The following is a 14,384-nucleotide window of genomic DNA, read 5'->3' as shown; positions in this document are numbered from 1 at the left end:
TGCCTACATGGTTGAGTTGGCGAGCTAGATAGTTCCTGTTTCATTACCCAGTTGTAAATAAAGCTAACTTTCAACTTTTTGCAGGGAAAGATGTGCAATTTTTATAGATTTTTATAGATTTGTCTACGGATAACGTTGGAAACATTTTTTTAACCATATCATTTAAAAATCTCTACAGTACCATGTCTTTATACTCGATACCAAAGAAAAAGCACACAGCTTTTTATGATAATGTCTTGACACCAAGCGACCCTGACGCGAAAGCCCGAAAAGCTTCAAAGATCAGCGTTGAAGTTCCGCGAGAAAATATAAAAGGTGACGATACGAGATCATTGGATAAAACCAAGGAGCTAAACACGACCTATGTTATCTCTGGACTGTCAAAAAGCAGAGGTCAGAAGAATGACACGCCCGCTCTTGGCCGATTCGCCCTTCAGCACCCGTTTTCCTCTAACGGCGACAAAACGATAAGTGAAAACACTATGGAAATCACTCCGAATAGCACACCTGCATCTGAGAAAACACTGTCGTTGCAACGCAGAACAGGTTTAATTGACAAAAGCGCAGGTAATGACATCGGCAAAGCAGAGGGCTCTAGACAACGCTGGGTCAGCGGTACCGACTCTAATCAGTCTAAAGTTCTCTCTGAATCAAACCCCCGAACGACAGGAAATGCAGGTGTATTACGGTCATTTAGTCTTAGGGACACCTCATCTAAAAGTAAATCGAGAGAAGCTGTTAACCTTTTAAACACTCCAACTAAAGGAGTTGAAAGGTTTCCGTCTAGATTTGCGCCAAAACAACCAGCAACCCCGGGTAAAGTAGACGTGACAAAACCAGAGGACCAGACCAAAACGTTTTCAACACCCACGAGAAAGACTCCTTTCGAGAAAATCACGGCAAAGAAGGATGCCTTTGAGAGGTTGGCTGGGAAAAAGGGCCACAAAGTGGTGGCTGTAAAAACGGCAAGCATAGAGAGGTCAAAGAAGCACGCACAGGTGACCGTGGAGGCCGCAATACCTGGTACAACTCACCCTAAGACGTTACCGCTCAGTAGTCAAGGAGCGAACGTGGCCTCGACCTTTCCGCCAGCGCAGGTGAGAAAGAACTCAATCCATAGCGATGTAAGCGTGGCGAGGTCCTCTACCCCTGCACCAACATCCTATGTCTCGACCGAGCCTTTGGTCCGATCCAAACCGGATACCCTGAAGATGGAGAACAGTGCTGTGACAGTTGCGGTCCGGGTGAGGCCATTCAACACCAGGTAAAACAAATATTTCTATATCTATTTAATTTGTTGTTCATTGATATCGGATTCATTCAGCATTCATCCAGCTCTAACTAAACATCTGTTTGGCATAAATATGGCCCCTTTCTTTAACTGCAACAAGAGGCATCATACTAATTTGCTTCTTCATCTATTAGGCCTAATCAGTGATGTAAAAAAATGACCCAATATTTGACTTCCATTTGCTTTCAGGGAGAAGACAGAGAAAGCATCGCAGGTGATCTTCATGGATAACCAGGAGACTGTTGTTCAACATCCAGACACCAAGCAGAGGCACGCCTTCACATATGACTTCTCCTTCTGCTCCATCGATAAAAGCGACCCTGGCTTTGCCAGCCAGCAGACGGTGTATGACAAACTGGCCAAGCCTCTTCTGGAGAGGGCCTTTGAGGGGTTCAACACCTGCCTGTTTGCTTACGGCCAAACTGGGTCGGGGAAGTCCTACACGTACGTCTCACTCTGTTCTTTCTCCCTCTCTTTCCTCTTCTCAGACACACACACACTAGATTATGTTTTTGTCTTGTCACGAGTCTCCTTTTGAAGTTAGTAAGTAAACTGTTGAATCCAAATGTGTTAAGTTGGACTATGTTGCTCTATCCTTCTGCAGTATGATGGGTTTCGGGGAGGAGGCAGGGCTAACACCAAGATTCTGCGAGGAGCTCTTTTCTCGGCTGTCTGCAGTTGACAATCAGGTGTTTATTTTTTAAATTCATACCATAATATACACTTTGTTGATTCTGTCCAGTTGTCATGTAAAGCATTTGTTTTTAGTTTAGTTGCCATGTGAAATGAATACATTTAGAATTCTTACTCAATCAAGCGCTCACAACAACTTGGCTGTTGCATAACAGGTCACATGTCATCTGGGGATGAGCTACTTCGAGGTGTACAATGAAAAAATCCATGACTTGCTCATCGTCAGGGATGAACAAAACCACAAGAGGTTACCTGTGAGTAGGACCAAATGCCTTTCAAAACCTATGACATTTTCATTAAACGGGTCTATTAATTAATGTGTTCTGTGCTGATTTTCAAAGCCATTTTTTTTCTTCCATTCTACTAAATGATCTTATAATGACAATGCTCTCTGTGTTTCTAGCTGAGGGTGAGGGAACATCCAGTCGACGGACCTTATGTTGCTGAGCTGTCCACGTGAGCAAACCTTTGGTTTCCGTGAATGTGTTGTCAGATGTAATGATGGCTTGCTAGTCTTAAGGATTCACTCAGTGACTATATGTTTTCTTCAGGAACGTGGTGAGCTCCTATGAAGCCATTCAGGTAAGGTGCTTTACAGACATTCTTTCTGAAATTTTTGAACACTTAGTAAAGTGATGAAGTCTGTGTGTGGTGAATTCCCACTTTTCCCCCCCTTCTGTTTCCAGGGTTGGCTGGAGCTTGGGAACAAGCAGCGAGCCACTGCAGCCACAGGCATGAACGACAAGAGCTCCCGATCCCACTCTGTCTTCACCCTGGTTATGACCCAGACCAAGGTGAACCTCGCCGGTCCTCTGTCTTTGTGTGTGTTTTAGCGTCACTCTCCAGTGCATCTCTACAATCTACCTCTAGGGAGCATATAGCATGTTTCTGTTTGAATACAGACATTTAGTGTGTGTGTGACCGTTTGTCCCTCTGTGTGTGAGTAGACTGAGTTTGTGGAAGGGGAGGAACATGACCACAGGATCACCAGCAGGATCAACCTGGTGGACTTGGCCGGCAGCGAGCGCTGCTCCTCAGCCCAGACCAGCGGTGACCGCCTCATTGTGAGCACGCTCTGTACACCACTGTGTTCCCACTGCTTTTTTAAAAACGTATCCATATTTTCAATGTTCATAGACACCGTGTCCCAAGTCTGTCCTTACCTACTACTTACTGAAACTGACCGTAGTGTGTACTAATCATACTGTGTACTATTTAGAACGTACTGTTTAGTAAATATGTATGCAGAAAGCAACCGATATCAACATACTAGGTTTACCCGTAGAAAGCAACCGATATCAACATACCAGGTTTACGCGTAATGAGAGCCTCGTCTTGTGTGGAATTGCGTCGTTTCCTGCCATTTGTTCATTCTGGTACAGAATATTAACTGTAGTCAAACACACCTGGGCTGTAGTCAAACACACCTGGGCTGTTGTCAAACACACCTGGGCTGTTGTCAAACACACCTGGGCTGTTGTCAAACACACCTGGGCTGTTGTCAAACACACCCGGGCTGTTGTCAAACACACCTGGGCTGTAGTCAAACACACCTGGGTCTAAAAAGACTCTTCCTCAGTAGTGTACTAGATGGGAAAATCCACAATCAAATTTTATTGGTCACATACACATGGTTAGCAGATGCTAATGCGAGTGTAGTGGAATGCTTGTGCTTCTAGTTCCGACAGCGCAGTAATATCTAACAAGTAATCTAACAAATTCCCAAACAACTACCTAATACACACATCTAAAAGGGGTGAATGAGAATATGTACATATAAGTATATGGATGAGCGATGGCCGAGCAGCGTAGGCAAGGTGCAGTAGATGGTATAAAATTACAGTATATACATGTGATATGAGTAATGTAAGATATGTAAACATTATTGAAAGTGGCATTGTTTAGTGGCCAGTGATTGGGTCTCAATGTAGGCAGCAGCCTCTCTGAGTTAGTGACTGCTGTTTAGCAGTCTGATGGCCTTGAGATAGAAGCTGTTTTTCAGTCTCTCGGTCCCAACTTTGATGCACCTGTACTGACCTCGCCTTCTGGATGGTAGCGGGGTGAACAGGCAGTGGCTCGGGTGGTTGTTGTCGTTGATCTCTTTGACCTTCCTGTGACATCGGGTGCTGTAGGTGTCATGGAGGGCAGGTAGTTTGCCCCCCCGGTTATGCGTTGTGCATCCTATTCCCCTGTCTGTATCCTAGGAAGGTGCCAGCATCAACAAGTCCCTGCTGAGCCTGGGGAAGGTGATCTCTGCCCTGTCAGAGCAGGCCCAGACTAGGAGGAAGGTCTTTACCCCCTACAGGGAGGCTGTGCTCACATGGTGAGTAAAAGATACTTCACTGACACAAGAGATAAATACCTCTTATACAGACATATGGAATGGACCCCAACCCTGCAACACTAAAGTATCATAAAGCCTGTGAAAGAGAGAATATGTGGGAAAGTCAACCTGACCACAAACAAATAGTCGTTTATATATAGATGTGGAGGGGGTGTGTGACTGGGAAAAGCACCGCCCCACATAAAAAATAAAATATCGGAAAAGTTTTTGTTAAACATGCACCTCATTTCAGATCATCTTGCAACTCTTTGTGAAGCTACATTTCATCCAGGTTTCATATAACATTGCGAGAGAGGTTTGTGAAGTAAGTAATTTTGTCGAGAGCTTTGCGAGAACACCGTTTGCATCGCCACCGTGTCCGAATACCCTTTTCTCTCGCCTTGTTGTCCAGGCTGCTGAAGGAGAGCCTGGGCGGAAACTCCAAGACGGCCATGATCGCCACCCTGAGTCCGGCGGGCAGCAACGTGGAGGAGAGCCTGAGCACGCTGCGGTACGCCAAGCAGGCCCGCATGATCATCAACGTGGCCAAGGTCAACGAGGACACCAACGCCAAGCTCATCAGAGGTCAGCCCCTCATCCCTCGCCCTTCCATACTGCCACCAATCTCTCTCTCTTTTTCTCATCCGTCCATCACCAGGTTCAATTAACTAGCCCCGGCTCTAACCTTGCCTTCGGGCCATAGTCATACACTGTCACATCATGCCGGGGACATCTCAACTGTCATGAAGGTATTATTCAAAGGAAATTGCTACGCCACATTTCCTGTTTTTTGGCGCTAGGGGGAGCTCTTGCAAAGGCTTTATTTTACACGGGAAGGGGAAACGGTGCAGAGATTGTGACCATCTACCTTTTTATGGTTAAGTACCATATTATGTGTATTAAACAGAGGAGGCTGGTGGGAGGAGGTATAGGAGGACGGGCTAATTTGTAATTGCTTGAATGGAATAAATGGAACTGTATCAAACGTATGGGAACCATGTTTGACTCCGTTTGTATTGATTCCAGTCATTACAATGAGCACGTCCTCCTATAGCTCCTCCCACCAACCTCCACCGGTATCAAAAAGGTAGGTTACTGTTTGACAGTCATACATGTGATGTAACTAAAGCTCATACAAAATGGCACCTAACTTGTTCTGTTTTAGCAGAAATGTAACAATGTAATTTGTGTGGGTCTTTGTTACTAGAGCTGAAAGCTGAGGTAGAGAAGTTACGGGCGGCTCAGATGAGCTCTCAGGGCATCGAGCCGGAGAAGATGCGCCTCTTCCAGCAGGAGATCTTGGCTCTGAAGAGCCAGCTAACGCAGCAGGAGAGGGAGATGGCCGAGGCCCACAGGTGACAACCATAAAACCTGCACACGTCTTGTCCCAGAGAGGCTCTGTGAGCTATGCAGCAAAAAATACTACAACTGTTTTTTGTTCAACTTGAATCTGATTCCTTCACGTCTTGTCAGAGCGTGGAGAGAGAAGCTGGAGCAGGCAGAGAAACACAAACGTGAGGAAACCGAAGAATTACAGGTCAGCTTATAACCTAACTAAAAGTGACCTTTATCTTCATAATCAGTGTTTCACTCCCGTGTATCGACCTACCGTCCACATTCCTTTGGCACATTTCAGAAAATAATTTCCCCTCCTATATTCATCTGCTTCCCTCTCTTCTCCCCATCAGAAAGCGGGCGTCACGTTTGCTGTGGACAACCGACTTCCCAACTTGGTGAACCTGAACGAGGACCCACAGCTGTCGGAGATGCTGTTATACATGATTAAGGAGGGACAGACCAAGGTCGGCCAGACCAAGTCAGAGTCCCCCCACGACATCCAGCTGTCTGGGGCCCTTATCGCCGACCACCACTGGTGAGAAGGACTGACCCACCTCAAAAACAATGGCCTCGTTTAGCCTTCTAATGAGTCCTGGCTGTCTCACTTGTTACTGCTTTTTTTTAAACATTCATACAGGAAACTCCCCCATTCCAGTGCTCTTTTGTCATTCTTACATGTTTCAGTTTTGTTATGAATTTACTAACATTTTGTCCTTTTCAGTGTCGTTTCCAACGTAAACGGTGAAGTCAGCATCACCCCCATGGAAAACGCCAAGACCTTTGTCAACGGGAACCTGGTCTCTGACACCACTGTCCCTGCGTCTTGTATGTATTGGTGTCTGTGTCATGATGTATTGTGTCCTGCGTCTTGTACGTATTGTGTCCTGGCGTCATGTACGTATTTGTGTCCTGCGTCATGTACGTATTGTGTCCTGCGTCTTGTACGTATTGTGTCCTGCGTCTTGTACGTATTGTGTCCTGCGTCTTGTACGTATTGTGTCCTGCGTCTTGTACGTATTGTGTCCTGCGTCTTGTACGTATTGTGTCTGCGTCTTGTACGTATTGTGTCCTGCGTCTTGTACGTATTGTGTCCTGCGTCATGTACGTATTGTGTCCTGCGTCTTGTACGTATTGTGTCCTGCGTCTTGTACGTATTTGTCCTGCTCTGTACGTATTGTGTCCTGCGTCTTGTACGTATTGTGTCCTGCGTCTGTACGTATTGGTCCTGCGTCATGTTACGTATTGTGTCCTGCGTCTTGTACGTATTGTGTCCTGCGTCTTGTATGTATTGTGTCCTGCGTCTTGTACGTATTGTGTCCTGCGTCATGTACGTATTGTGTCCTGCGTCTTGTACGTATTGTGTCCTGCGTCATGTACGTATTGTGTCCTGCGTCATGTACGTATTGTGTCCTGCGTCTTTGTACGTATTGTGTCCTGCGTTGTACGTATTGTGTCCTGCGTCTTGTACGTATTGTGTCCTGCGCTTGTACGTATTGTGTCCTGCGTCTGTACGTATTGTGTCCTGCGTCTTGTACGTATTGTGTCCTGCGTCTTGTACGTATTGTGCCTGCGTCTTGTACGTATTGTGTCCTGCGTCTTGTACGTATTGTGTCCTGCGTCATGTACGTATTGTGTCCTGCGTCTTGTACGTATTGTGTCCTGCGTCTTGTATGTATTGTGTCCTGCGTCTTGTACGTATTGTGTCCTGCGTCTTGTACGTATTGTGTCCTGCGTCATGTACGTATTGTGTCCTGCGTCTTGTACGTATTGTGTCCGCGTCTTGTACGTATGTGTCCTGCGTCATGTACGTATGCTGTCCTGCGTCATGTACGTATTGTGTCCTGCGTCTTGTACGTATTGTCCTGCGTCTTGTACGTATTGTGTCCTGCGTCTTGTACGTATTGTGTCCTGCGTCTTGTACGTATTGTGTCCGCGTCATGTACGTATTGTGTCCTGCGTCTTGTACGTATTGTGTCCTGCGTCTTGTACGTATTGTGTCCTGCGTCTGTACGTTTGTTCCGCGTCTTGTACGTATTGTGTCCTGCGTCTTGTAGTATTGTGTCCTGCGTCTTGTACGTATTGTGTCCTGCGTCTTGTACGTATTGTGTCCTGCGTCTTGTACGTATTGTGTCCTGCGTCATGTACGTATTGTGTCCTGCGTCTTGTACGTATTGTGTCTGCGTCTTGTATTTTGTGTCCTGCGTCTTGTACGTATTGTGTCCTGCGTCTTGTACGTATTGTGTCCTGCGTCTTGTACGTATTGTGTCCTGCGTCTTGTACGTATTGTGTCCTGCGTCATGTACGTATTGTGTCCTGCGTCTTGTACGTATTGTGTCCTGCGTCTTGTACGTATTGTGTCCTGCGTCTTGTACGTATTGTGTCCTGCGTCTGTACGTATTGTGTCCTGCGTCATGTACGTTGTTTGTCCTGCGTCTTGTACGTATTGTGTCCTGCGTCTTGTACGTATTGTGTCTTGCGTCTTGTTACGTATTGTGTCCTGCGTCATGTACGTATTGTGTCCTGCGTCCTTGACGTATTGTGTCCTGCGTCTTGTACGATTTGTGTCCTGCGTCTTGTACGTATTGTGTCCTGCGTCTGTACGTATGTGTCCTGCGTCTTGTACGTATTTGTGCTGTTGTCATGTACGTATTGTGTCCTGCGTCTTGTATGTATTGTGTCCTGCGTCTTGTACGTATTGTGTCCTGCGTCTTGTACGTATTGTGTCCTGCGTCTTGTACGTATTGTGTCCTGCGTCTCTCGTATGTGTCCTGCTCTTGTACGTATTGTGTCTCGTCTTGTCGTATTGTTCCTGCGTCTTGTACGTATTGTGTCCTGCGTCTGTACGTAGTGTCCTGCGTCATGTACGTATTGTGTCCTGCGTCTTGTACGTATTGTGTCCTGCGTCTTGAGTATGTGTCTTGCGTCTTGTACGTATTGTGTCCTGCGTCATGTACGTATTGTGTCCTGCGTCTTGTACGTATTGTGTCCTGCGTCTTGTACGTATTGTGTCCTGCGTCTTGTACGTATTGTGTCTGCGTCTTGTACGTATTGTGTCCTGCGTCTTGTACGTATTGTGTCTGCAGTACGTATTGTGTCTGCTCTTGTATGATGTGTCCTGCGTCTTGTACGTATTGTGTCCTGCGTCTTGTACGTATTGTGTCTTGCGTCTTGTACGTTTGTCCGTGCGTCATGTACGTATTGTGTCCTGCGTCTTGTACGTATTGTGTCCTGCGTCTTGTACGTATTGTGTCCTGCGTCTTGTACGTATTGTGTCCTGCGTCTTGTACGTATTGTGTCCTGCGTCTTGTACGTATTGTGTTTTGTGTCATGTTACGTATTGTGTCCTGCGTCTTGTATGTATTGTGTCCTGCGTCTTGTACCGTATTGTGTCTGCTCATGTATGTATGTGTCCACATTAAATTAATAATAAAAACGCACAGTATTAGGAACCTGACTGAGATCACTCATGTTTTGGGGGTCTTTCTCTTGGTGGTTTCCAGGGCGACAGGGTGATCCTGGGCGGAGACCACTACTTCCGCTTCAACCACCCGGCAGAGGTGCAGTCTGGGAAACGCGTGTCATGCTGGACGGGAGCGGGCGATGGCCAGAAGGACTTTGAGTTTGCCAAAAACGAGCTGCTCTCCGCTCAAAGAGCACAGTGAGTTGATCACAAGATTCGGAAATTATTTGATATGATTCCTATCACACGTCAATGTGATTAACTGAGAGTCCCATTTGTACTCTGTGGAAAGATGTGTGGATGCACACATTAATAATGTGTGATACTGGGAAGAAGAAAAACGGCACTCATTCTGAAACTCGTTAATGCATCTAGGCGTCCATTTTGTTTCCGTGTAGACTGGAAGAGGAGATCGAGGAGGCGCGTCTGAAGGCCAAAGAGGAGATGATGRAGGGAATCCAGGTGGCAAAAGAGATGGCCCAGGAGGAGCTGTCGGACCAGAAGGCTCGTTATGAYAACAGGATCAAAGCCCTGGAGAGAGAACTGGTACGTCAACTATGGCTTTACCGACATAATGTGTGAAATGAAAACACTGACAAATCTAGGGCGATGACTTCATGTTCACATCAGACCTTGTTTTTTTTACTGCACAATAGTGTATTCACTGTCTGTAAAGGGAGTCGTTTGGTGTCATGGTGTAATGTCAGGGTTAACTGTATTGTATAAGGACTAGCGAAATCAGACGTATCGTAAAAATATTAAAAGTATGTCAGGGTTCTAGACTAATGTTTTCCACTAACTTTTCAGTTGATGGCATCAGCACATGATTGGTCGCTCCTAAATTTTCTGACGCTGCGTGGAGATAATGACCTGACCTCTGTCCCTTAATGAACCAACATTCCATACAGAATTACGCTAATAATGACTAGCATGATTTGCCAGTGGCAAAACGGGCCAGGGCCAACTGAAAGCTATTGGCCGGAATTAAAATAATCCTGGCGGATGATGTGCGCAACATTTGAAATGTTATATTTTAATTTGTGGGCTGAGCAAGTAGCCTACAATGACCTTACTCTCCATACACGAATAATTACACTTCAACGTTACAATATCATATTTACATTGACTGTTTGGCYGGGGAAAAATTAAACCTTTTTTCGCATTTTAAAGAAGAAAAYGGTGTTATTGTTAGCGATTTTGAACAGTCAGTCTATAGTTTACAGCTCTATAATATCCGTTTAAATATTCTGGTAAATTCCATTTTCCCAGTTTGTCTTTTTTTTTTTCTCTGAGGTTTCACTCTCATAATCTGACTTTTATTTATTTCATGGAAAAACGACAAAAATTTGAACATCCAAGTCAATCCACAACAATGCTTAAACCACATCAGGAGACCACTTTTGAAGTCTTGGAAAATTCCGCSTGAATTTTTGGGAGGTTGTAGATGCCCTTTTTAATTAAATTTAGCACAYCAAAAGACCATTGTTTGGCTAGCAGTGTTCTTGTACTGTACAGTGTAAACTACATGGGATGGTCGAGTTTGCAAAACAAAATGCCCTGCAATTTATACAAATTATATAATTCTGCCAGGTAGGTTTACCCTGCAGTCAATATAATAATAACAATGTTTTTGGGAGAAAGCCTTAAAATGTTAATTCAAACAGCAAATAATGACTGAATTGTGCATGGCAAAGATTCAACCAAGACTTTGGACCAAACTTTTGAATACCTGGTTCGCATACCCATTGCTGTTTGAATAAATCATGATGATTAAAAAAAACGAAGGTGACCAACTAATAAAACAAATTGGTGTCAAACTGCAAAGTCAAAGGGTCACAAATGCAAGTGCTTTGGTCACACTCTCAAACCCTGTATGTATTTGACCGAAGTCTGATAATGATGTGTAGCCTACTTGTCCTGCATAGTCATTGGGTTTAACATTTTGTAGTTTTAATAGTTAGGGCTCCCGAGTGGCTCTGGGGTCTAAGGCACTGCATCACAGTGATAGAGGCATCACTACAGACCCTTGTTCGATCCCGGGCTGTATCACAACCGGCCGTGATCGGTAGTCCCATAGGGCGGCGCACAATTGGCCCAGTGTTGTTCCAGGTTAGGGGAGGGTTTGGCCAGTGTAGGTCATCATTGTAAATACAAATTTGTTCTTAACTGACTTGCCTTGTTAAAAACAAAATAAAAATAAGCATTAGGTTCAACATTTTGCAGGCAGTCATTGGATTTAACATTTTGCAGGCAGTCATTGGATTTAACATTTTGCAGGCATAGTCATTCATTGTAATATTTTGGCGTGACTTCCACTACATTTAGTTCTTTCACTCACCGAAAACGGTGCTTTCCTTCCCCCAGGAGGAGGAGAGCGAGAGGAAGCGCCATTGGGAGATGGACCAGCAGCAGGTAGCCTCCAAGATGGAGGAGCTGCAGTCGGCCAAGGTGGAGCTGGAGCAGGAGGTGGACACGCACAAGACACGTCTCCGCCTCCATATGGAAGCCCAAGCCACACGGCGGGCCATGGCCGACCACGGCGTCCGACAGGCCAAGGTGGTGGAGGCCCTCGAGGCAGAGAAGAGGAAGATCGGCAAAGACCTCGAGGAGATGCAGAGGAAACTGGCGCTGAAAGGAAGCCGGACTGCGAAAAACGGTAACCCATTGTTAGGGATTTTCATCTTCTGMGTCGTATTCATGAGAAAACGGTCTGAAATGAGGAGGGCCTACCTGAACTTGTCCAATAAACTAGTTTTCGTTGCAAAGCGTTTTCCGTTGCAACAGTGTGCACTAATGAATACAAACCAGGTGTGAAGTGTATGAATCAGAGATTAGATGTTATTACAATAATAGGAGAGGCATAACTTATTGTGGTAGCTAACAAATCACATTTTCTACCTCAAATGGTTCGGAAACAACATGTGTGGAATAGCAGTGAAATGTTTACTTTATAGGCCCATCTGCAGTTGTGAGGCCGGTGGGACGCGATGCCAAATTCTCTAAAACGACGCTGGAGAGGCGGCTTATGGTAGAGAAATTAACATTACATTTTCTGGCAACCGCTCTGGAGATTCCTGCAATCGGCATGCCAATTGCCCACTCCCTCAACTTGAGACATCTGTGTCATTGTGTTGTGACAAAACTGCACGTTTTTAAAGTGGCCTTTTATTGTCCCCAGCACAAAGTACACCTGTATAATGATCATGCTTTTTAATCAGCTTCTTGATATGCCATACCTGTCAGGTGGATGGATTTTCTTGGCAAAGGAGAAATGCTCACTAACAGGGATGTAAAATAATTTGTGCCCAAAATTTGAGAAGCTTTTTTGTGCTTATGGAACATTTCTGTGATCTTTTATTTCAGCTCATGAAACATGGGACCAACACTTTACATGTTGTGTTTGATATTTTCGTTCAGTATAGTAAATGAGTAACGATAACTTGGCTATGTACAGGGAGAACCAGTACCGAGTTGATGTGCAGGGGTACGAGGTCATTGAGGTAACATTGTGTTGTGAGTCAGATTTAGTGTTGCATCACACAATGGTTTTGGTTGTGTGGCTAGTTACKGTTCTGGTGACCTATCTGTTTTCTCAGTCCCTCCTCGGTGGGATGCCATGAAGTTGTCTCTGATGATCGAGGAGGCCAACAAGATCAGTGACAAACTCAAGAAGAACACAGTTTTCAGCAGGTACGAGTGGAGGCGAGCTTCATCTTTACATCCCGTTGGATATGAAATACTCTTTTTGTTTTGCCACATATTGAGATGGATCTACAGCAAGATCTAGCAGGAAATTCTCACTCAATATCTCATCCCTTATCTTGGCTTTACTTCCTCTTTTATAGCTTAACCTGGTTCCCTCTGTTTTTAGACACGAGGGGTCTGAGAAGAAGGGCGGAGAGGGAGAGCTGCAGGTCCAGGTCAGAAACACCAAACTGGGCATCTCCACCTTCTGGAGCCTGGAGAAGTTCCAGAGCAACACCCTGGCCGCCATGAGGGAACTCGACCAGGTCAGTAGCATCCTGGCCCGCCGTGAGGGAACTCGACCAGGTCAGTAGCAACCTGGCCCGCCGTGAGGGAACTCGACCAGGTCAGTAGCACCTGGCCCGCCGTGAGGGAACTCGACCAGGTCAGTAGCACCTGGCCCGCCGTGAGGGAACTCGACAGGTCAGTAGCACTGGCCCGCTGAGGACTCGACCAGGTCAGTAGCAACCTGGCCCGCCGTGAGGGAACTCGACCAGGTCAGTAACACCTGGCCCGCCGTGAGGGAACTCGACAGGTCAGTAGACAACCTGGCCCGCCGTGAGGGACTCGACCAGGTCAGTAAACCTGCGCACGCTGTGAGGGAACTCGACCAGGTCAGTACAACCTGGCCGCCGTGAGGGAACTCGACCAGGTCAGTAGCAACCTGGCCGCCGTGAGGGAACTCGACCAGGTCATACAAACCTGCCGCCGTGAGGGAATCGACCAGGTCAGTAACAACCTGGCCCGCGTGAGGGAACTCGACCAGGTCAGTACACCTGGCCCGCCGTGAGAACTCGACCAGGTCATAACACCTGGCCGCCGTGGGGGAACTCGACCAGGTCAGTAGCATCCTGGCCCGCGTGAGGGAACTGACCGCAGTAACAACCTGGCCCGCCGTGAGGAAACTCGACCAGGTCAGTAACAACCTGGCCGCCGTGAGGGAACTCGACCAGGTCAGTACAACCTGGCCCGCCGTGAGGGAACTCGACCAGGTCAGTAGACAACCTGGCCGCTGAGGGAACTCGACCAGGTCAGTAACAACCTGGCCGCCTGTGAGGGAACTCGACCAGTCAGTACAACCTGGCCCGCCTGTGAGGGAACTCGACCAGGTCAGTAAAACCTGGCACGCTGATGAGGGAACTCGACCAGGTCAGTAAACCTGGCCCGCCGTGAGGGAACTCGACCAGGTCAGTAGCAACCTGGCCCGCCGTGAGGGAACTCGACCAGGTCAGTAACAACCTGGCACGCGTGTGGGGAACTCGACCAGGTCAGTAACAACCTGGCACGCCTGTGAGGGAACTCGACCAGGTCAGTAACAACCTGGCCGCCGTGAGGGAACTCGACCAGGTCAGTAAACAACCTGGCACGCCGTGAGGGAATCTCGACCAGGTCAGTAACAACCTGGCACGCCGTGAGGGAACTCGACCAGGTCGAGTACAACCTGGCCCGCCGTGAGGGAACTCGACCAGGTCAGTAACAACCTGGCCGCCGTGAGGGAACTCGACCAGGTCAGTAACAACCTGGCCCGCCGGTGA

The 14,384-nt window shown here is 46.8% G+C and overlaps 1 protein-coding gene across 1 annotated transcript in view; it reads left to right on the top strand.

Annotated features, from left to right (window-relative positions):
• The first annotated feature begins 174 nt into the window (after positions 1-174).
• LOC111952662 (kinesin-like protein KIF14) overlaps positions 175-14,384 on the top strand; it is a 34,577-nt gene continuing 20,367 nt past the window's right edge. Inside the window, 19 exon segments of the mRNA XM_070435371.1 lie at positions 175-1,264; positions 1,481-1,735; positions 1,896-1,980; positions 2,140-2,238; positions 2,388-2,440; positions 2,536-2,566; positions 2,671-2,778; positions 2,932-3,048; positions 4,189-4,307; positions 4,720-4,892; positions 5,515-5,662; positions 5,781-5,844; positions 5,996-6,180; positions 6,367-6,496; positions 9,146-9,303; positions 9,504-9,651; positions 11,470-11,761; positions 12,702-12,795; positions 12,977-13,125. Coding sequence (XP_070291472.1) covers positions 183-1,264; positions 1,481-1,735; positions 1,896-1,980; positions 2,140-2,238; positions 2,388-2,440; positions 2,536-2,566; positions 2,671-2,778; positions 2,932-3,048; positions 4,189-4,307; positions 4,720-4,892; positions 5,515-5,662; positions 5,781-5,844; positions 5,996-6,180; positions 6,367-6,496; positions 9,146-9,303; positions 9,504-9,651; positions 11,470-11,761; positions 12,702-12,795; positions 12,977-13,125 — 3,490 coding nt within the window. The 5' untranslated portion in view covers positions 175-182.

This window comes from Salvelinus sp. IW2-2015, linkage group LG26 (genome assembly GCF_002910315.2).
Source record: "Salvelinus sp. IW2-2015 linkage group LG26, ASM291031v2, whole genome shotgun sequence".
Lineage (NCBI taxonomy): Eukaryota > Metazoa > Chordata > Actinopteri > Salmoniformes > Salmonidae > Salvelinus > Salvelinus sp. IW2-2015.
Note: the sequence above shows the minus strand (reverse complement) of the source record. Positions and strands in the feature narration are given on the sequence as shown.